This window comes from Silurus meridionalis, chromosome 16 (genome assembly GCF_014805685.1).
Source record: "Silurus meridionalis isolate SWU-2019-XX chromosome 16, ASM1480568v1, whole genome shotgun sequence".
NCBI lineage: Eukaryota > Metazoa > Chordata > Actinopteri > Siluriformes > Siluridae > Silurus > Silurus meridionalis.
In genome coordinates, this window is record NC_060899.1 from 590,001 (window position 1) to 612,562 (window position 22,562).

Genomic DNA, 22,562 nt, shown 5'->3' on the forward strand with positions numbered 1-22,562 from the left:
AAAAAAAAAAACTACCTGAAAGAAAAGTAAATTTAATTAAATATTTAATTGATTGACTGATCAATAAACTGATCAACAAAACCTTTAGTGAATTCTGTAAAGCATCATGAATGGAGATGATTCTGAGGGAATGATGTGAAGATGGAGTTCGTCTCTGTGCCAAACTCTTAGACCATATCTGTGAAACAAACAATAAAAAAAAGTATTAGCATCTCTGTGGATGTTTACAATAAGAAATGTTGTTGGAATTTTTCGGAAAAGTGCAAACTGGAATTCTTTTCATTTTTTAGAGTTTTTGTTTGATAAAGTGGGTTTAATTAGGCAGAAATGGGAGGGGTTATGTGGAGCTGGGTGGAGTTAGAGAGAATTGGGAGGGGTTATGTGGAGCTGGGTGGAGTTAGAGAGAATTGGGAGGGGTTATGTGGAGCTGGGTGGAGTTAGAGAGAATTGGGAGGGGTTATGTGGAGCTGGGTGGAGTTAGAGAGAATTGAGAGGGGTTATGTGGAGCTGGGTGGAGTTAGAGAGAATTGGGAGGGGTTATGTGGAGCTGGGTGGAGTTAGAGAGAATTGGGAGGGGTTATGTGGAGCTGGGTGGAGTTAGAGAGAATTGGGAGGGGTTATGTGGAGCTGGGTGGAGTTAGAGAGAATTGGGAGGGGTTATGTGGAGCTGGGTGAAGTGAGGTAGAGTTGAGTATATTAGTGTGGAGTTGAGTAGAGTTGGATGGAGTTCAGTGGAGTTGAATGGAGTTGAATGGAGTTGGGTGGAGTTCAGTGGGGTTGGGTGGAGTTGGGTGGAGTTCAGTGGGGTTGGGTGGAGTTGGGTGGAGTTCAGTGGGGTTGGGTGGAGTTGGGTGGAGTTCAGTGGGGTTGGGTGGAGTTCAGTGGGGTTGGGTGGAGTTGGGTGGAGTTCAGTGGGGTTGGGTGGAGTTGGGTGGAGTTCAGTGGGGTTGGGTGGAGTTGGGTGGAGTTTATGTGCTAATTTGTGTTTTTAAGTGTGAGATTAAATCAGAAGTTCAGACTGAGGCACCTATAAAATGTGAAACGACGACATCCTGTGAGATTTGTATAAAACTTCCTGTTTCCTTTGTCTGGAACTTTGTTGTAAGACTCTGTGGTGTTGAACATGTGCCTGTGGTCATGTGTCTGTACTTCTCTGGAAGTTTCTGTCTAAATGTTGGAACGTTTAAATAAAAAAAAGTATTTTTTTCTGCAATAAGATTTGAAGCACATGAAACGTGACAATGATGATAAAAAATATTAAAATATAACAGAGATAGAAATGATGTCTAGTAATAAAGAAATATTGTTTTGTAATTTTTCACTGTTCCGCTGAATACGCCGTGTTCCTCACGTGTTCCTCACGTGTTCCTCACGTGTTCCACACTGTATCCACTTGGTGTCGTATGATGAAGCACGATTTTCATGTTACAAATAAAATACAAATAAAGCAGAACTGAAGTCATATTTAGCATCAGAACGTGTTTCATTCACAACTTTTTAGTGTCAGAATGTTTCTTTCATACTTGTGTTCTTACCTGATACTTTTTCATTGGCTGAGCCATATTGGGGTGTGGCCTAAACAAGATGGAGGCAGGAAAAAGGGGGCGGAGACAGATTTCAGAGGGAAAAGGAACACTATGTTTGTAGGTGGATGGAAAAGTGTAATAAAGAAGGAGGAATAAAAGAAAAGCAGAGTTCAGGAAGTAATTGTTGTTTCTGTAGGTATCAGTATCAGTGTGTTGGTGAACTGATGTTTTATACAGAGAGAAGATTTTGGTTCTCAGCTTGGAGATGTTTTTCTTACAAAGTTTCTTTGTTGTTTTTGTCTTTATGTTCTGAATTTCAGAACTATTTATTGTTATTAAGGATTTTTCCGTTGACAAAGGAAGATATTTAACAAATCAAACAAATACAATTTTATTTCCTTTGTTCAGTTTCTTACAGCTGCTGGTTTATAAACACATACCGTAGGAAGTATTTATTAATTATTTGTAAAAAATCAAATAAAATGCTGTAAAGTGAGAATTAATTTAAAAACAAAATTGTATCAATTTACAAAAAATGGAAAGAAAACTGAACAGAAGAGAAATTCAGATCAGATCAGTATTTGGTGTGACTTCATTTGGCAACTCCGTTACTAAGTTGAGGTTGTGAAAGATCTCAGATCCGACACCATGGCAAGACTGAGCACAGCAACAAGACACACAGAAGCTTTATTGCTTAAGCAACATCTCTCCCAGGAAAAGATCTCAAAGCAGACTGAGGTAACAGTTTGTAAAGAAGCACAAAGGAACAGGAGATGTTGAGGAGTGTAGATGCAGTGATCTAACGAGGAAACCTAATACAGCGGTTCACTTCAACATCGGAAGATCCAGCAGAGCCATGAGCTAAGAGCTGGAGGAAACCAGTGGCAGAGGAAGACCCATCTATTGTCTGGAGAAGTCTGGCCAGAAGTGTGTTCATGGAGAAATTACAGGTAAAAAGCCATAACTCAACTCTGCACATCCACACTGCTAATGCTGACCAGGTTCCTCACAGGTCACTGATGCTGATGCTTATGAGGAATGATTAAAAATGAATGGTGTGTGTGTGTGTGTGTGTGTGTGTGTGTGTGTGTGTGTGTGTGTGTGCGTGCATGTGTTAAAAAATGTCATTATTTGGTAAATTATGAATTCTAAACCATGGTTGCCTCTGCCAGGGGGTTAAAACACACATCAGCTGAAGCACAGATTTTGGCTGAAGAACATGAATGCAGTGTTTCTGTACAGAAGTGTTTATACAGGTGTTTTTTTTCTCTATTTTATATTTATATATTAATATTCAGGTCATGCGTGAGATTCAGTGACCAAAGAAGAGACAATGAAAGAATAAAGGAATGAAAAGGTAGTGAAATAGTAAAAAGTGCAGAGGGAGAAGAAAGGAAGAAGAGAAAAAGAGAGAGATGGTGTTGATTTTCATTAGCAGCTCGTCCTCATGACCTTCAGTCTGAAAGAGTCTGAGCGTCTTGTGGCGTGTCGAAGCTCATCACGTCTCCGTGTTACGCCAACGGCTTACTGACAGCCAAGAGCCCTCTGTACACTCATCTTCATCTTCATCATCTTCATCATCATCATCATCATCTTCATAAGCTGATAGGAAGGAGAATTGAAAGTCATGTTTGGAACAGAAGACAGTGTTATGAATGAAGCTGCTCACTGACCTGTTCTTTTCTCAAAATCCGTAACTCATCTCTCATAACTAAGTGTTTGTGTTACAGTTCTTCTCAGCTGCTTTGGAGCGTTTCTCAGATCAGAAATGACATTTCTCAATATTACTTGTTCAGCCTCCACATCATTTATTCACTTGTGCACATCATAAGAACATTTCTTGCTGCTTTATTCAGATTGTGAATGTTTTTGTACATTAATGTAACGGATTGTGTTCGAGTGTCTGCTGTTTCCTACAGTATCAGTTGTTCATGTTCATGTTGATCAGAAGATTTTCTACTGGTTTCACCTGAATAGTTTTAACCCCTAAAACATCTCAGCATCAGTTCACTGTGTACGTCATTGGATGCAAAATGTTTAAACCAGTTTTGGTCATCTGTCATCTAAAACTTCTATTACTTTTTACTGTAAATGTGTTGAAGTGATGAAATGTGCAGATGAATGTTGAACGTCACTAATGATGGCGAGTGAACGGCATCAGATCAACCGATCATCAACCAGTTCTCTAAAACAGGTCTAAGGTGAATCTCATGATCCTTCAATTGGCGACAAAACACACAAATACAATTTATGAAAATGGATGAAGAACGAGGAAATGAACGAACACCAATACAGTACAGTAAAAGTGTGAATTCTCTCCGGTCTCATATGTGCTGCTGAAATTCAGACCTTCTGCATTTTCGATCACCAGGATCCATAGTTTACATCGACAAATGACAGAAGGACTCCAGGGAGTGAGATGTTCATTGATGTAAATGCTGCTTCAGTATTTTTATAAGATGAACTGAGGATTTTGAGAAAAGTTCAGGTGTTTGCAAGAAATCCAGTGTTTTGTACAAATTGTTTGGATAAACCCACTTCCTGGTTTGCAAATATTAAATAATGATTCGAGAAAACACTCCAAAGCAACTGAAAGAAAACTGTAATGAACATCTCATTGTCTTCAGAAGTCCTTTTGTGATTGTTCATAAACAAGACGTCAAAATGTCGATCATCGAATGAGTCATGTTGTCAGTATGATGGCGCACGGTTTCAGTGTTTCAATCACAAGGACTGAAAATTCATGAATTCCTTCTGCATGAATTTCAGCAGCACAAATACACATGACTGTGTGTGGGACGTTGATTTTAAGACACCAGACAGGATTCACACTTTTACTGGACTGCACTCATCTACCGGTTAAAATTCTGTGTTTGAAGGATCATGAGATTCACCTTTGACCTGTTTTAGAGAACTGGTTGATGATTGGTTGATCTGATTCATTCATTCATTCGTTTATTTATTTATTTGTTTAATTATTTATTATTGATTTATTGATTTATTTATTCATTCATTCATTTGTTTATTTATTCATGTACCCGAATCTCCATCAGCTTTATTATGAAACTGTAATGAATTTCCTGGTGAGGTCATCACACTTTACATCTTCATACACACACACACACACACACACACACACACACACACACACACACAGAAGATGCTCAACAGTGCATTAATCAGGGTGTGTGTGTTTATACTGTATCTATGTGTGTGCGTGTGCGTGTGTGTGTGTGTAGAGTGTTACACTACTTCTTTGTTTCTCAGCAACATGATGTGCTGCACTTTTTTACTCGTATTAAGTAGAAGAGTGTGAATAAAGAGAGACCGGCGAGAGAACAAGTGTTTATATTTATCAGTTTATGAAATCACCATGGCAACGGATAAATATATCGGTAATAAACAGTATGGATAAAACGTGTTTTATCATCATCAGTGCAACACAAGCTCATTATCTTAATTCTCATGTGACTGATTCTCTGCTGGTGTGTAATGAACATCTGAAGAAGAGAAACAGGAAAGAGAGAGAGAGAGAGAGAGAGAGAGAGAGAGAGAGAGGAGAGAGAGAGAGGAGAGAGAGAGAGGAGAGAGAGAGAGAGAGAGAGAGAGAGAGAGAGAGAGAGTGTAGGAAAAACTTCACTGTGGGATGTGACTGGAGCTGGAGCAACCTCAGGGTGTCTTGGGATGGGGAGAGAAAGAGAAGCAGTGGAGAGGAATTAGTGTAGCTGCTGTTCATGATATTAACAGCACAAGTTGATAATGTGATGTGATCAGATGTTCTGGAGCACAAGGTTATGATGTGATGTGTGTTATGTGTAAGAACTTGCTAAAAACATACGTCTTTAATCTGCACTTAAACTGGGTGAGTGTGTCTGAGCCCCGAACACTGTCAGGAAGACTATTCCAGATTTTAGGAGCTAAATGTCAGAATGATCTACCACCTTTAGTGGACTTTGCTATTCTAGGAACTACTAGAAGCCCAGAGTTTTGAGATCTCAGGGAGCGTGATGGATTGTAGCGTGTTAGAAGGCTGTTTTTGTAACTTGGTTGATGTGATTTTTAAAAGATAAGTTGCTCTAAAATAACTCCCAGGTCTTTTACTGTTGAACTAGTGTAGAACATCCGTCTAAATGCAGGTTGAAATGCTGGAGCTTCTGTATACTAGTTTTTGGGCCGATGAGCAAAATCTCCATCTTATCAGTATTTAATAATAAAAAGTTATGAGTCATCCAGTCTTTTAATTCTTTAACACACTCAGTTATCCGAGTTAATTGAGCGTATCACCTGGTTTTGAGGAGATATATTGCTGGGTATCATCAGCGTAACAGTGGATGCTAATTCCATGCCTAATAATATTTCCTAAGGGAAACATGTATACCGTGAAAAGCAGGGGTCCTAGAACTGAACCTTGTGGCACACCATAATTTACTTGCATTAGCCTGGATAGCTCTCCATTTAAATCTACGAAATGGTAACGATCGGACAGGTAGGATTTAAACCAGCTTAATGCCTGTCCCTGAATGCTGATGTAATTCTGTAAGCGATCCAGGAGAAGATCATGATCTATAGTGTCAAATGCAGCACTAAGATCTAGTAAAACTAACAGCGAGATGAAGCCTTGGTCTGAAGCTAAAAACAGGTCATTAGTGATTATAACTAGAGCAGTTCCTGTGCTATGATGGAGCCTGAAACCTGACTGAAACTCTTCAAAGATATTGTTCTCTTGTAAGTAGGAACAGAACTGGGCAGAGACAATCTTTTCTAAAATCTTATAAATGGGAGATTTGAAATGGGTCTGTAATTTGATGGTGTGTTTGGATCTAAATGAGGTTTCTTAATGAGGGGCTTAATAACTGCTAACTTGAGGGGTTTAAGGACGTGACCAAAAGATAGTGAGGAGAAAATAATATAGAGAAGAAGCTCACCAGCTGTATGGAACACTTCCTTCAGTAGATTAGTTGGAATGGGATCTAACAGGTGTCTGTAGCTGAGCATACTGTCTTTATACGCAATTCTAAATACCTCCAATTTAGTTTTCCTCCATTTTCTCTCCAGATTGTTCTCTAACCTTTTTTAACCGGATGGGGGCAACTGTGTCTAATGTGTGTTAAATAAATAGACGAATAAATTCTTCTTCTTTTTTTTGGCTTCTCCTATTAGGGGTCACCATAGCGGATCATCCATCTCCCAGACAGACAGACAGACAGACAGACAGACAGACAGACAGACAGACAGACAGACAGACAGACAGACAGACAGACAGACAGACAGACAGACAGATAGATAGATAGATAGATAGATAGATAGATAGATAGAAAGAAAGAAAGAAAAGATCAGCAGATTTTTTTGGTTAGTACAGTGTCTCCACTCTGGTTTAATATCATCATTAAAACCAAGAACATTTCTCGCACCACCATCACACTGTTACCATCACCATCACACTGTTACCATCACCATCACACTGTTACCATCACCATCATGTAAAGCTGCTTTGAGACAATGTATGTTGTGAAAAGCGCAAAAAAAAATCACACTGTTACCACCATCACCATCACTCTGTTACCATCATCACCATCACCATCACTCTGTTACCATCATCACCATCACCATTACTCTGTTACCACCATCACCATCACTCTGTTACCATCATCACCATCACTCTGTTACCACCATCACCATCACTCTGTTACCATCATCACCATCACTCTGTTACCATCATCACCATCACCATCACTCTGTTACCATCATCACCATCACTCTGTTACCACCATCACCATCACTCTGTTACCACCATCACCATCACTCTGTTACCACCATCACCATCACTCTGTTACCATCATCACCATCACACTGTTACCATCATCACCATCACCATCACTCTGTTACCATCATCACCATCACCATCACCATCACTCTGTTACCATCATCACCATCACCATCACTCTGTTACCATCATCACCATCACCATCACTCTGTTACCATCATCACCATCACACTGTTACCATCATCACCATCACCATCACTCTGTTACCATTATCACCATCACACTGTTACCATCATCACCATCACCATCACTGTTACCATCATCACCATCACCATCACTCTGTTACCATCATCACCATTACCATCACACTATTACCATCATCACCATCACCATCACACTGTTACCATCATCACCATCACCATCACTCTGTTACCATCATCACCATCACCATCACTCTGTTACCATCATCACCATCACACTGTTACCATCATCACCATCACCTGTTACCATCATCACCATTACCATCACACTGTTACCATCATCACCATCACCATCACTCTGTTACCATCATCACCATTACCATCACTCTGTTACCATCATCACCATCACACTGTTACCATCATCACCATCACACTGTTACCATCATCACCATCACCATCACTCTGTTACCATTATCACCATCACACTGTTACCATCATCACCATCACTCTGTTACCATCATCACCATCACCATCACTCTGTTACCATCATCACCATCACCATCACTCTGTTACCATCATCACCATCACCATCACTCTGTTACCATCATCACCATTACCATCACACTGTTACCATCATCACCATCACCATCACTCTGTTACCACCATCACCATCACCATCACTCTGTTACCATCATCACCATCACACTGTTACCATCATCACCATCACCATCACACTGTTACCATCACCATCACACTGTTACCATCATCACCATCACCATCACACTGTTACCATCATCACCATCACCATCACTCTGTTACCATCATTACCATCACTATCACATTGCTTTCATCACACCTTCACCATCACACCATCATGCTGATCACTCCAGTACCATCATGCCATTACCATCACCATCACACTGTCAACATCACATCACAATCACATCACTTCACTTATAAACACACTTTCCATCAGAGATACATTCACCTCCAACATCCAGCACATACACAAGACCTCCACTGTGGACACATCACGTCCTCCTGAGGAAGATGATGGTGATGATGATGAAGCTGAATGTGTAGATGATTATGATTCTTGTGCTGGTGGTGCTGGTAGTGAGCAAGATGATGATGATGAAGATGATTCGATGAGGATAATGATTATGCAGATGAGAACGATAATTGATCTGGAGACAATGAAGCTGATGATGAATGTAGATGATTCTGATTCTGATGATGTAGATGAATATAATAAGGGTGATGATGATGGTGAAGTTGATGAAAATGATTGTGTAGGTGATGAAGAGGAAGATGATAAGGATCCTGATGATGGACGATGATGATGATGTGTCCTGGTTTTGATGTGATAGAGATGAAATGTGGATCTTCAATGGTTTTTATGGAAATGTGAGATAACACAGTATGTAGGTCAGAAGCAAAGTGTGAAGCTCGTGGAGCACAACACACTCACGCACACACACACACACACACACACACACACACACACACACACACACACACACACACACACAGAGACAAGAGATTTCACTCCTCCTTCCGGTTCTTCAAGCTGAAGGAATTAATTCTGATTAGAATGCAGATATCATGCATGTACATATTAATGACTGATAAACACACACACACACACACACACGTGGGTGAGGTGTAGGTGAGATGAAGTGTAGATGAGGTGTATTTGAGATGAAGGAGAGGTGTAGGTGCTGTGTGGGTGAGATGTTGGTGAGGTGAGGTGAGGGTGAGATGTAGGTGAGGTGTGTGTGAGATGTTGGTGAGGTGTAGGTGAGATGAAGGTAAGTTGTAGGTGAGGTGTAGGAGAGGTGTAGAAGAGGTGTGGGTGAGATGTAGGAGCGGTGAAGAGAGGTGTAGGTAAGAGGTGTAGAAAGAAAGGTGTAGGAGAGATTAAGGAGAAATGTAGGAGAGATTTAGGAGAGGTGTAGGTGAGGTGTGGGTGAGATGCAGAAGAAGTGTAGAAGAGGTACTGAGATCTTCTTTAGCCATCTCCAAGCTCGTTAGAGATTCTGTGTTGTTGTTCTCTCAGGAACTCAGGGGTTCATTAAATATTAACGGAATTAATTTCTTACTCCAGTGATTAATGACAGAAGAAGATGGAGTTGTACTATAGAGCATTTGCAGCAGCATAACCAGTGATCTGGTGGAGGAGATAAAGGCGTAGGAGAAGCAGGTCAGGTCTGTGATGCTGAGGAACACTGACAGGTTCTGTGTCTGTTCTGGTGATGAGGAGCGATTGTGTTTTCTCCCTCGTTTCTCAGGAGAATGCAGTAGAGCTGACAGACTGGGTGATTCTTCAGCTCACTCAGGTCAGGGTTCTGCACCTAATCACAGGTTCTCATCGTCAAGAAGATCCCAGAGAACCTTCTGACCATTCATTTTTACACGCTTCAGATCTGTTCCACCATGCAGTGCTGACGGACTGAAGCTCCGAGGAGCAAACACTCTGTCCTGCCAGCTTCACTTACATCTGCACCGCGTGTGTGTGTACATGTGTACGTGTGTGTGCGTGCGTGTGTGCGTGCGTGTGTACGTGCGTGTGTACGAGCGTGTGTACGTTTGTGTGTGTGTGTGTGTGTGTGTGTTTACTGCTCTTGTTTAAAGGATCTATTTGAGATTCCCCCCTCCCCCCCTGAGGACTCGCTCACAGTGGAGGAAACTGGAGACAGATAAAACTCCAATAAACTACACGTAATTATGCAGATTTTCAGACAGTGGGCGACGCCCACTACACAATACACACACTACCAAATAAACACACAATATACACACTATGCAATAAACACAATACACAATAAACACACAATAAAAACACTACACAATAAACAGAATTGAGATTTAATTATAACATTTTCACTTCCACTGATTCAGAAATTAAATGTTTTAAACGTGGTCAGTTTGGGTATCTTGTCTGCTCCTGTCCTGAAGGACAGAGTGACCCCGGTGTCTCCAAGCGACCGGGGCAGGAAGCAGCTGAACCTGCTGGAGTCGTTCCTCCTGCAGCTTCAGCTCGGCCTGCTGCTGAAAGCCCCGTAACTGCTGCTGCACCAGGACCTGAGAAACCCTGCTCGGTCGAACCTGACCCGGAGAACCCCTGCTCTACAGACCTGGACCTAGAGAGGGAACCCTATAAAGTCACAGTGGACTCTGGCGCAGTGCTGGAGGAACAGGGGTGCAGAGCCGTCACCAGGAGACACCAGTCACTAGACCAGTGTGGGGGGAGGTGGGAGACGTGGAGATGGAAGAGGAGCCTCTGTTCAAAGTACCAACTAGGAGGAAGAAACCGTGAAGGGAACAGGGCAAAAGAGAAAATTGCACTTTTTACACCAACATTTCATTATTTCATTATTTATTTATTTATTTATTTATTTAACTAATCAGTTCTGATACCATCTGGTATATAACATTTATAACAATATTATACTTATTACATCAGACATCAGATATCAGCTCTTCAAACAGAAAAAACTCATGATTATGATTTTCTAAATCAGATCCAGGTTTTACAGAAGTTCTAAGAGACCGTCCCCTTCTTTTTCTTCTTCTTTTTTTCAGCTGCTCCCATTAGGGGGCGCCACAGCGGATCATCCGTCTCCACCCCCCGTCCTCTACATCTGTCTCTTTCACACCATTTACCTGCATGTCTTCCCTCACCACATCCATAAACCTCCTCCTTGGTCTTCCTCTTTTCCTCCTTCCTGGTGTCTCCATCCTCAGCATTCTCCTACTGATATACCCCATGTCCCTCCTCTGCACATGTCCAAACCATCTCAATCTCACCTCCCTTACCTTGTCTCCAAAACGTCCTACATGCGCTGTCCCTCTAATAAACTCATGTACTCTGTCTTACTCCTACTGACTTTTATTCTCCTTCTCTCCAGCGTGTATCTCCACCTCTCCAGGATCTTCTCCTCCTGATCCCCACTCTCGCCACACATCACACTATCAAACCCATACTGCCACCTGTTGTTCCTTTTTGTCTCTGTTACACTTTTTCAGAGCTTCCTGATGGTGGAGATGGAGCTCTTGGTTGTCAGGGTTTGTGGTTTGAGAGATTTCTCAGTGTTTTCTGAGCACGTTAACGCTCACTGTTAAATCATTCTTCCTAAATGATTGTACTTTGGTTTCGTTTTTTCGTTTTCAGGCTGCTCTTTGTTGCAGGTTGGTGAACTATATGAATGTTCTGCAGTTCCAGGTTTTTGCGGATGTGTGATCATTAGAAGTTTGTGATTAGAAACTGTGATTTGATGTTTTTTGTCTGGTTGTAGGATTGTTGAATGGTTTGTTAGCTGTGTAGTGCAATGGGTTTTCTGCATGGTGTATCATTTCTCTTGGTTTCAGGTACTTTGTAATTTAACAGCAGTCTAACAGAGGACTGGTTGTGAATAGATTAATGTCTGTAATGATATAATCTACAGTCCTGTTACCCAGGAGAACCCAGGAGAACCCGGGAGAACCCAGGAGAACGACTCAGTCTCCTGGAACTGATGCAGCTCTAAAAGGTTTTATGTTTATTTGTGTCCTAATGATTTTTGAGGGAATATGAGGACAGATGTTGACTGGTATTTGTAAAAGTCTGGATCATTACAGTGCTGGTATTTAAAATAAGGATGGAGGTTTGTTTATTGTAGAAGGGTGATGCAGCAGCAGGATGTAAATAACACACAGGGATATATAACAATCTGCGCCCACAATCATTTGGGTTTTTAGCCAAATGTAAAAAGTCTCTATTTTACTTGTTTCATTCGAGTTCTGCCCTAAAACCATAAGCTCATTCCCAGAGTTCCTGCCCTCGTCATTTACTCCTCATAGTTTGGTTGATTGTAAAGCAAATCTCTTCCATTCCATTTCCCTGTAATATCACTTATAGTCATCACACTTCTCATTTCCATCCTTATCCAGATCCACTTACTTTTCTCATTCATGCAGCTGAGCAGTTACGGGTTAAGGGCCTTGCACAGGGGCCCACGAGTGGCTGGGATTTTGTACTCATGATCTAAAGTAAAATGCTTTAACCACTAAGCTCTCGAAATACAGAAACCAAAATAACCTCATTGTTTCCTGCACAGAACCTGTTCACCTTCTCCTTATTCGTCTTTGCTTTATTATTATTTTCAGTATAGAATAAGAAGTAAAGTATCAGGGGACATGATCAGAGAAATCAGTTACTGAAAACACAGAATAAAACAATACATTTTATTCTTCTCGTGGAGCAAAAAGATTTAGATAAAGATCTATCGATCAGTAGGTGTTCTACACTGCCCCTAGTGGTGAGGGAGAAAAACAGGTCTTTTTACATTACTGACTTTCAGAAGAATCCAGAAATTGCATCTTTTTCTCTTCATGTTTTATAAAGAATCTGAAGTGAAATGACAATAACATTTAGAGCGTATTTATAAGCAGACCACGCCCCCTTTTCATAACAACAATCAAATCACACCAAGAGTTGTTAAAAGACTTTTTATTTATTTTCTCAGGTTTCATGAATATAAAAGTAGAACTTGTCAGAATAAAAAACAGCCAAAAAAATAAGTAAAATCGAGTTACATATAAACTAGATATAATATTCTCACTGTTTATTGGAGAGCTGGTACACGGCGAGGACGCAGCCCCGTGACCGCTGTAACCGCGACGCTAAACATCGGCGTACACGTGGCTCCAAAACTTCATCAAAACCTCCCGAAAAACATTTCCAACTTCTCCCCAAACTGATCTGGCAGTCTGACAGTTCCTCAAAAAAAAAAAGATCAACTTTTTTCAAAAAAACAAAATAACTAGAAGAAAGAGCTGGGCATGCGAAATCAATATTAAATATGAAGATAATGTGACGTTTTTATGAGATTAAAAACTGGTCATTCATCACGCACTGCGTAACGATGGTCATTTTATATTACACAAGAGTTCAAGGAGTGTTTTTGTGCTACAGGAAAAGAAAAAAGAAAGAAAAACGCAGGAAAGTCGGAAGAACCTCGGTGGAATTTACGGAAAAAACGTCGTGCTACATGCTGAACTACGGAGAAATATTCCTTTAAATAATGAGTAATTTTTACGTCTTTATATCTCAATGTTTATAAAACAGACCCTTTCATGCGGCAGTGATCTACAGCACGCTACACAATTTAACTAAACCTTATTATTAAAAAGTCAATGTGTCAAACTTTCCCACCCAAAGTCATTCTTCCCCACGTTCTGTGACGTTTCTGTGTAGTAAAGTGTGTATGCAGATAAACACTATTCACGTGTTCCATATCCAATCACTTTTCTAGTGTTAACAATAAGCCACACCCACAAAACTCCATAAAAGGCAAAACTCAGCAGTGAGCTGAAAAAAGATCAGATGGGTCTGTAAGTTTGATCTACACCAAATCTCCTCCACCTCCGGATACCTGCTCACCACCTCCTCCTTCTACAGGGTGCCATTACTTTTCCTCTACCTGAACTGTGGAGACCTCTATATGTTTTAGAATTGCAGTTTTCTGTTAATGGAAGAGAAGCAAGAATAAACTGGTGTGTCACGTGTATCTGATCGCGGTTCCTGGTGTGAGGTGAAGGTGTGACGTGTATCTGATCGCGGTTCCTGGTGTGAGGTGAAGGTGTGACGTGTATCTGATCGCGGTTCCTGGTGTGAGGTGAAGGTGTGACGTGTATCTGATCGCGGTTCCTGGTGTGAGGTGATGGTGCGACACGTGTATCTGATCACGGTTCCTGGTGTGAGGTGAAGGTGTGACGTGTATCTGATCGCGGTTCCTGGTGTGAGGTGACGGTGTGACACGTGTATCTGATCGCGGTTCCTGGTGTGAGGTGACGGTGTGACACGTGTATCTGATCGCGGTTCCTCGTTTGGAAGTGTGTGGTGATTATGAGGAAACTAAATCGCGGTGCTCACAGAGACTCGAGATTCCAAACCGAACTGCGGGGTGAAGAACGTGAGGATTTTAGACGTGTAAATGAGCGTCGGCCCGCAGGGAGAGAACAACTTTAACGTGCGACGTGCTAACGAGGTGTCATTTTTTTAAAAAACGATTGACACGTGGTGATGATCAGGTCCAAAACGTTCTTTCAGTGTCTTTATGATCAAATCTGATTCAATACTGATTTTAAAGAAATGCACACTGTAGGTGACCGAGAGCAAAAGTTTGTGCACCCCACCTGAGAGAGGAATAAAACGGGTGTTTACACTGTATGGACAAAAGTTTGTGGACACCTGATTATAAGATTAATATGAGCTTCTTTTTGAACATCGTATTCCACATTCAGTCGGAAGATGTTCCACTAGACCTGCTTTGTGCACAGGGGTATCTTCATGCAGGAACAGGTTCAGGTCTCCTAGTTCAAGTGAAGGGAAAATTTCATGTTTCTGGATCCAAAGACGTCACAAACGTGTGTCTCAGAGTTTGAGGAAGTAAATAAGACTGGAATATTCAGGTGTCCCAATACTTTAGTCCATGTGGTGTATCTTGAACAGTTGATCAGAAACGAGCCCTTAGTGAGGTGTGGAGAAGGTCATCTGCACGTTACGGCGTTAGTAAATCACTTTAACGTCATTATTATTATTTGTAAAGTGTTTGATACGACACGCAGTCGTCCATATTACTGCTTTTTTCTCTTCCTGTGATTCTTTTTTTATCTAAAACATGCACCATGTTTACAAAGTGTGAAAAACCTCCTGAATGAGTGACAGGTGTGTAGTTGCCCCGCCTTCTTCTCATGATCAGTGTGTGTTTAGATATTGTTTGAGATGTTTTATTTGTAGAGGAGATAAATTGATTGGACCTGGATATCGTCTGAAGGCTACGCGGGGACGCGGTGTTGGAATCTGATAATAACAGTGTAATAAGCTGTAATAAAGCTGCTGTTCATCTCGCTCAGTCCTGTCCAAAATAAAGTGTTCTAGATCTGAATGAGTGAAATAACTCTGTGTTTACTGCATGTAAATGCCTTTCCAGAGGCTGTGCTTTCGAAGCGAGGTGCCGTCATATCTAAAAGACATTTGTTATAAAAATATATCGAGTACACTGTTCCAGCAGCAGGACTTTCTAAAACCGTTACGGATTAAAAATAAAACTAATGAACCGACGGTATAAAGATAGAAGTCTGTGTGTAATAGATACCAGCTATTTGAAAATACATATTCAAGCAGATTAAGGATTACAAATTAAAATAGACAAAGTGTGTGTGTGTGTGTGTGTGGCAGATTAATGAGTGTGTATTAGAGATGAAAAGTTAAACGTCTCCAGGATAATGAAGATCTTACAGAATGTGTGTGATTATGATTAACTGCTGAATCATCAACACTCAGACTTGTAGGTTGCTTTTGTATGTGTTAAATCTAAAGAATCTGCATGTTTGAGACGGTTATAAAATACAGCAAACGTTTTGAAATAGTAGAAAGCGTCTTTGGCAACCCTTTAAAAAAAAAAGACTGAAATTTGTTCACGTTTAACTATTGTTCGACAAGTAAATGTCTTATCCCTTCACACCAAGTCCTGTACAAGCTTCTCCAAAAACATGTAAATCGGCTCTGTAGGTGCATCAGGATCACGTTAAAGGCACGCCGTCGGATAAGGGGACAAACAAATGATTTTACTTTCAAATGGCCACTGGGTGGCGCTTAGGTGAAGATGATGAGAATCTGAGCTTCATGTATTTAAGATAAATGTAGCTTCAAGATTTATATGACGTAGGAACTCATTCACACACACACACACACACACACACACACACACACACACACACACACACACACACACACACACACACTCCACCTTTTTGGGTCTGATTTATGGTTCTGGGTTTGTGAATGAATGATGTATGCTGGTGTTTTTAGACCCTGACACTAGGGGGCACTGTGGTGTAAATGTACATGCTACGGCTCTGTATTAGTGAGTTATAAACAGAACCCTAGTGGGTTCTCCAGCTCACGAGAACGAAGTCATGTGGATCTGCTTACAAATCAAACGAGCTGCTAAACTAAACATATTTATATTAACCATCAAACGATGTATTTACGACTTTATTCAGTCCCCACAGTTTTCACAAGAATGTTTTTTCTTTTGATCTTCACTCGTTTTTGTGTCAAATAGAAACAAATCAGAAGAATCGATTTCACTCTGATTGTGAAATAAACAGAATAACTGGTGTAAAAGCAGCCGTAAATAATAAACATATATGTAGTGTTTTACTGTGTTATAATTTTAAGTAGCGAATGAATTTCTGACGCTTCAACACTGTTTCCTTTCTCAGTGTCAGTAAAATAAATTAAATGGATTAATGCTGGGGAATAAATCAGACCGAACAGGTGACAGGTGTGGTGTGAAGAGACTCAACGTGGGCCGGTTTACATCTTACATACCGCCGCTTTAAATTTAGTGCCGTCCCTCCCACAGATTATATTTTCTTTCAGTGATTTTACAACAAAATGAACTAAAATTATTGACCTTTAATAAATCATGTAGAAAAAAATACTGATTTAATTAGAATCGTAAAAGACTGTAAAAATTGTAACATTCTAGTATGAAAGAGAGCCTGTTAGCCTAATAATAATAATAATAATAATATTAATAATAATAATATTAATAATAATATTAATAATAATCTTTGAGCTCAGACTTGGTGTGAAAGGAATTTACCCCAGGATGAAACCAACCCTGAAGGTTTAGACGAGATTTCTGGAGAACTTTAGGAAGTGGACTCGGGACTCCCAGAACCGCCGCCCTTGGCTTTGATCCGTAACCAGGCGTCTCCCAGCGCCTGGGCGAAGTGATCATCCACGGACCCGGTGATGGACACGGAGTTAGACGCCACCTCCGGCTCTCTGTAGATGTTCCCCAGACTGCGACGGAAATGTTCCTCGATCACGGGATCACACACGGCATTGGCTAATGAGTGAAGAGAGAAAAACAGAGATGATGTAAAAAGTATTACGTTTTTTTCTCCCTCACTCTCACACGCTTATTTCTGTGCACTTCTCTTCATTGTTTTATCTTTAACCGGGGGATTTTACTCCAAACGCAGCGCTGCTCCTTACCATTGGCTTTGCTCTTGGCGTTACTGACAGCAGAGGAGAAGCCGTTGAGAGACATGTGACAGTTGGAGAGGCTGCAGGTGCGGTTACTCGCCGGCGCACAGGTGATCACAGACGGACGATTCTGAACAACATTAAATACAGAAACACAACACGGTTTTTCACCTTCTGGAGCTCAGCCCTATTTAACCCCATCACCTGATCACCTGATGACTGACCTGCTGACGCTCCGTAGAGCTGAGTGAGGGGAGGAAGGTGGACCTGGCCGTGTCCGTGCTGTTCTTGGTCAGAGCCAGCGGCTGCTCCATGGTGTAGAACTGGAAGGGGGAATAGAGACGGCCGGCGTGGAGCCCCGTGATGGTGGAGGAAGAGTGATCGAACGGGTTGTGGCAGTGACTCCAAGGTTCCGGCCTGGTGTCTCCTTCCACTGGATTTCCCCTTTCAACCAATACAACAGGAAATGTACAGGTACAGTACTGTTTACATTCAGCTTCCAAAATCTGTTTCTGTTTTTGTTTTAGTCAAAACACATTATTAAAGCACTTATAATCCCTTATTACCACTGTACCCAACAACCACTCCCTCATCACCACTGTACCCAACAACCACTCCCTCATCACCACTGTACCCAACAACCACTCCCTCGTCACCACTGTACCCAACAACCACTCCCTCATCACCACTGTACCCACCAACCACCCTCGTCACCGCTGTACCCACCAACCACTCCCTCGTCACCGCTGTACCCACCAACCACTCCCTCGTCACCGCTGTACCCACCAACCACTCGTCACCGCTGTACCCACCAACCACTCCCTCGTCACCGCTGTACCCACCAACCACTCCCTCGTCACCGCTGTACCCACCAACCACTCCCTCGTCACCGCTGTACCCAACAACCACTCCCTCGTCACCGCTGTACCCAACAACCACTCCCTCGTCACCGCTGTACCCAACAACCACTCCCTCGTCACCTCTGTACCCAACAACCACTCCCTCGTCACCGCTGTACCCAACAACCACTCCCTCGTCACCGCTGTACCCAACAACCACTCCCTCGTCGCCGCTGTACCCAACAACCACTCCCTCGTCACCACTGTACCCAACAACCACTCCTCGTCACCGCTGTACCCAACAACCACTCACTCGTCGCCCCTGTACCCAACAACCACTCACTCGTCGCCACTGTACCCAACAACCACTCAGTGATCACCACTGTACCCAACAACCACTCAGTGATCACCACTGTACCCAACAACCACTCAGTGATCACCACTGTACCCAACAACCACTCAGTGATCACCACTGTACCCAACAACCACTCAGTGATCACCACTGTACCCAACAACCACTCCCTCGTCACCACTGTACCCAACAACCACTCACTGATCACCACTGTACCCAACAACCACTCCCTCGTCACCGCTGTACCCAACAACCACTCACTGATCACCACTGTACCCAACAACCACTCACTGATCACCGCTGTACCCAACAACCACTCACTCGTCACCACTGTACCCAACAACCACTCACTCGTCACCGCTGTACCCAACAACCACTCACTCGTCACCACTGTTCCCAACAACCACTCACTCGTCACCACTGTACCCAACAACCACTCACTCGTCACCACTGTACCCAACAACCACTCACTCGTCACCACTGTACCCAACAACCACTCACTCGTCACCGCTGTACCCAACAACCACTCCTCGTCACCGCTGTACCACCAACCACTCCCTCGTCACCGCTGTACCACCAACCACTCCTCGTCACCGCTGTACCCACCAACCACTCCCTCGTCACCGCTGTACCCAACAACCACTCCCTCGTCACCGCTGTACCCAACAACCACTCCCTCGTCACGCTGTACCCAACAACCACTCCCTCGTCGCTGTACCCAACAACCACTCGTCACCACTGTACCCAACAACCACTCCCTCGTCACCGCTGTACCCAACAACCACTCGTCACCGCTGTACCCAACAACCACTCGTCACCGCTGTACCCAACAACCACTCCCTCGTCGCCGCTGTACCCAACAACCACTCACTCGTCGCCCCTGTACCCAACAACCACTCACTCACCACTGTACCCAACAACCACTCAGTGATCACCACTGTACCCAACAACCACTCAGTGATCACCACTGTGCCCAACAACCACTCAGTGATCACCACTGTACCCAACAACCACTCAGTGATCACCACTGTACCCAACAACCACTCAGTGATCACCACTGTACCCAACAACCACTCCCTCGTCACCACTGTACCCAACAACCACTCACTGATCACCACTGTACCCAACAACCACTCCCTCGTCACCGCTGTACCCAACAACCACTCACTGATCACCACTGTACCCAACAACCACTCACTGATCACCGCTGTACCCAACAACCACTCACTGTCACCACTGTACCCAACAACCACTCACTCGTCACCGCTGTACCCAACAACCACTCACTCACCACTGTACCCAACAACCACTCACTCGTCACCACTGTACCCAACAACCACTCACTCGTCACCACTGTACCCAACAACAACTCACTCGTCACCACTGTACCCAACAACCACTCACTCGTCACCGCTGTACCCAACAACCACTCACTCGTCACCGCTGTTCCCAACAACCACTCACTCGTCACCACTGTACCCAACAACCACTCACTGTCACCACTGTTCCCAACAACCACTCACTGTCACCACTGTACCCAACAACCACTCACTCGTCACCGCTGTACCCAACAACCACTCAGTGATCACCACTGTTTTTCCCACAACCATGTATAGATCTATCAGTATATTCTCTATACACACTGTAGTAAACACCAGTTGTGTCTCTGCAGTAACACCTTTAAGTGATGTTTTATTGATATAATATAATATAATATAATAATAATAATAATAATAATAATAATAATAATATATATGATGCCCCTGTGATGGAGGTTTTATTATAGATCCTGGTGAAACGTACAGTTGGGAGGACAGCAGGCAGCTCATCTTGGACATTTGTTCGTTTTCGTACTCCGGACCGATTCCCACTTCTACATCGTCAAACTTTCTTTTAACAGGACTTATAGGTGTCCCTGTCCTGCTGTTTCCTGTGGACGAGGACAGGGTGTGCATCCTGGAGTCCCCGGAATCATCTAATATACACAACAACATCATCATCATCATCATCATCATCATCATCATAAAGGATCACATCCTGAGTGATGGGAAACTATCAGTTCAACACGACACACATTCCCCCAATATTTCTAAACAAAAAAGGAAAATTCTGAAGCAAATTTAATAATTTTTACATTGAACAAAATGTGGAAGTAAAACCAGATGTTCGGAACCTTTTCACGCCGAACTGAACTAAAAGTGAGGGAAATATGACCTGAACGAATATTTGGGGGAAATTTAAAGAGATTTCCATTTTTATTGTTCCGAAAACTTGAGTTTTATCTGCTCCCTGTGTGTTCTACATCCAGATCACTGTTACAGCGAGAACTTCCAGATAACCTTCAGCTTTTCTTCAGCTATTCTTCAGCTAATCACACACACACTCACCATCATAAGAGTCGTAGTGAAGTCTTCCGATGTTATTGTTCATTTTATCCATAAATTGGTGGCTCAAAAGGTCCATTCTCGAAAGAAGCATTTAGCTTCAAAGCTAGCCGAGCTAGCTAGCTAGCCCAATCGTAGCTAGCTAGCTTAGCTTCTCCGAGTGTAAAAAGCTGATGGAGTTCAATCCACTTCGAGTTGTTTTCTTCAGAAGCCCGAAAACTCGAGTCACGTGTTAATTATCAAACAGACTGATTTACAGAAAGGGTTCACAGAGAATAAATAATAAAAATAACTAAAGATTTTAACCTTAAAAGTGCAGCATCGAAGCCGCAGAGTCTTTCAGCCAGACAGCTAGCATGCACTCGGCTCTTTTACCTCACAGGCTAGCGGGCTAGCGGCTAGCGGCTCGGGTCGGGTCGGAGTGGACCTGGAGTGGAGGCTAGGTTAGCTAGCTGCACCAAAACACCACACGAAACTCTACATTCTAAATTAAATTCGACGCATACACACGTTTATATTCGGGAGATAAACAAGTAAACCACATTTATATAATATAAATCTGATTATATTCAATAAAAAAAGCGTGATTTGTTCAATAAAAGCCTCGAGCTAGCACAACATCTCCACAGATTAGCCGCGGATCTTCTGTGCTGTGGGTTTGGCCTGCAGTGTGACGTCCAGACAATTTATTATTCTAATGTTTTATTTCACACAATATGAAACATTTAGCCCAAATTTCGCATGAATATAAAGTGAAATCGAGTTTTTAGGGTTATATAATTTAATCTGTACACTTTCATTGTAGGCCTTAATCTAGATTGTGTTTATACATTTTAAATCCAGAAATTCATCTTTTATGGTTAAGACAATATATAAAAAGTCTTTCCTGAATGTACATTTCATATTCTTATTAAAATAATAATAATAATGTATTGTTGTAGTGGAACAAAAATAAAATAATTATTCTTTATCCCATCTTTAAGATGCATTGTGTTGATTCATCATGATATAAAGTGTGTAATCTGATCATCTCATTTCTCCATCTCATCTCATCTCATCTCTCCATCTCATCTCATCTTTCCATCTCATCTCTCCATCTCATCTCATCTCTCCATATCATCTCATCTCATCTCATCTCTCCATCTCATCTCTCTATCTCATCTCATCTCATCTCATCTCATCTCTCCATCTCATCTCATCTTTCCATCTCATCTCTCCATCTCATCTCATCTCATCTCTCCATCTCATCTCTCCATCTCATCTCATCTCTCCATATCATCTCATCTCATCTCTCCATCTCATCTCTCTATCTCATCTCATCTCATCTCTCCATGTCATCTCTCCATCTCATCTCATCTCTACATCTCATCTCATCTCATCTCATCTCTTTTTATTCCTCTCACATGCACTGGAAACCCCCCTGGTTCGCTTTATTTATTTATCTTTTTT

The 22,562-nt window shown here is 42.2% G+C and overlaps 1 protein-coding gene across 1 annotated transcript; it reads right to left on the reverse strand.

The window, feature by feature from the left end:
- Positions 1-12,966: 12,966 nt before the first annotated feature.
- vgll4a (vestigial-like family member 4a) lies at positions 12,967-21,776 on the reverse strand. Its single transcript, XM_046869813.1, has 5 exons — positions 21,117-21,776; positions 20,533-20,704; positions 17,763-17,982; positions 17,548-17,668; positions 12,967-17,398 (listed from the first exon to the last, which is right to left on the reverse strand). Exons 1-5 carry the CDS (start codon positions 21,205-21,207, stop codon positions 17,199-17,201), a joined length of 804 nt encoding a protein of 267 aa, XP_046725769.1. The 5' UTR covers positions 21,208-21,776; the 3' UTR covers positions 12,967-17,198.
- Between the last annotated feature and the right edge of the window lie 786 nt (positions 21,777-22,562).

Excerpts from the sequence above, each read along its gene's own strand:
- vgll4a (XM_046869813.1), bottom strand. The coding sequence starts at position 21,207 with ATGCTTCTTTCGAGAATGGACCTTTTGAGCCACCAATTTATGGATAAA. Across the intron at positions 20,705-21,116 it reads TCACTACGACTCTTATGATG|ATGATTCCGGGGACTCCAGG; the intron begins GTGAGTGTGTGT and ends TGTGTATATTAG. Across the intron at positions 17,399-17,547 it reads CGCCAAGAGCAAAGCCAATG|CCAATGCCGTGTGTGATCCC; the intron begins GTAAGGAGCAGC and ends TTCACTCATTAG.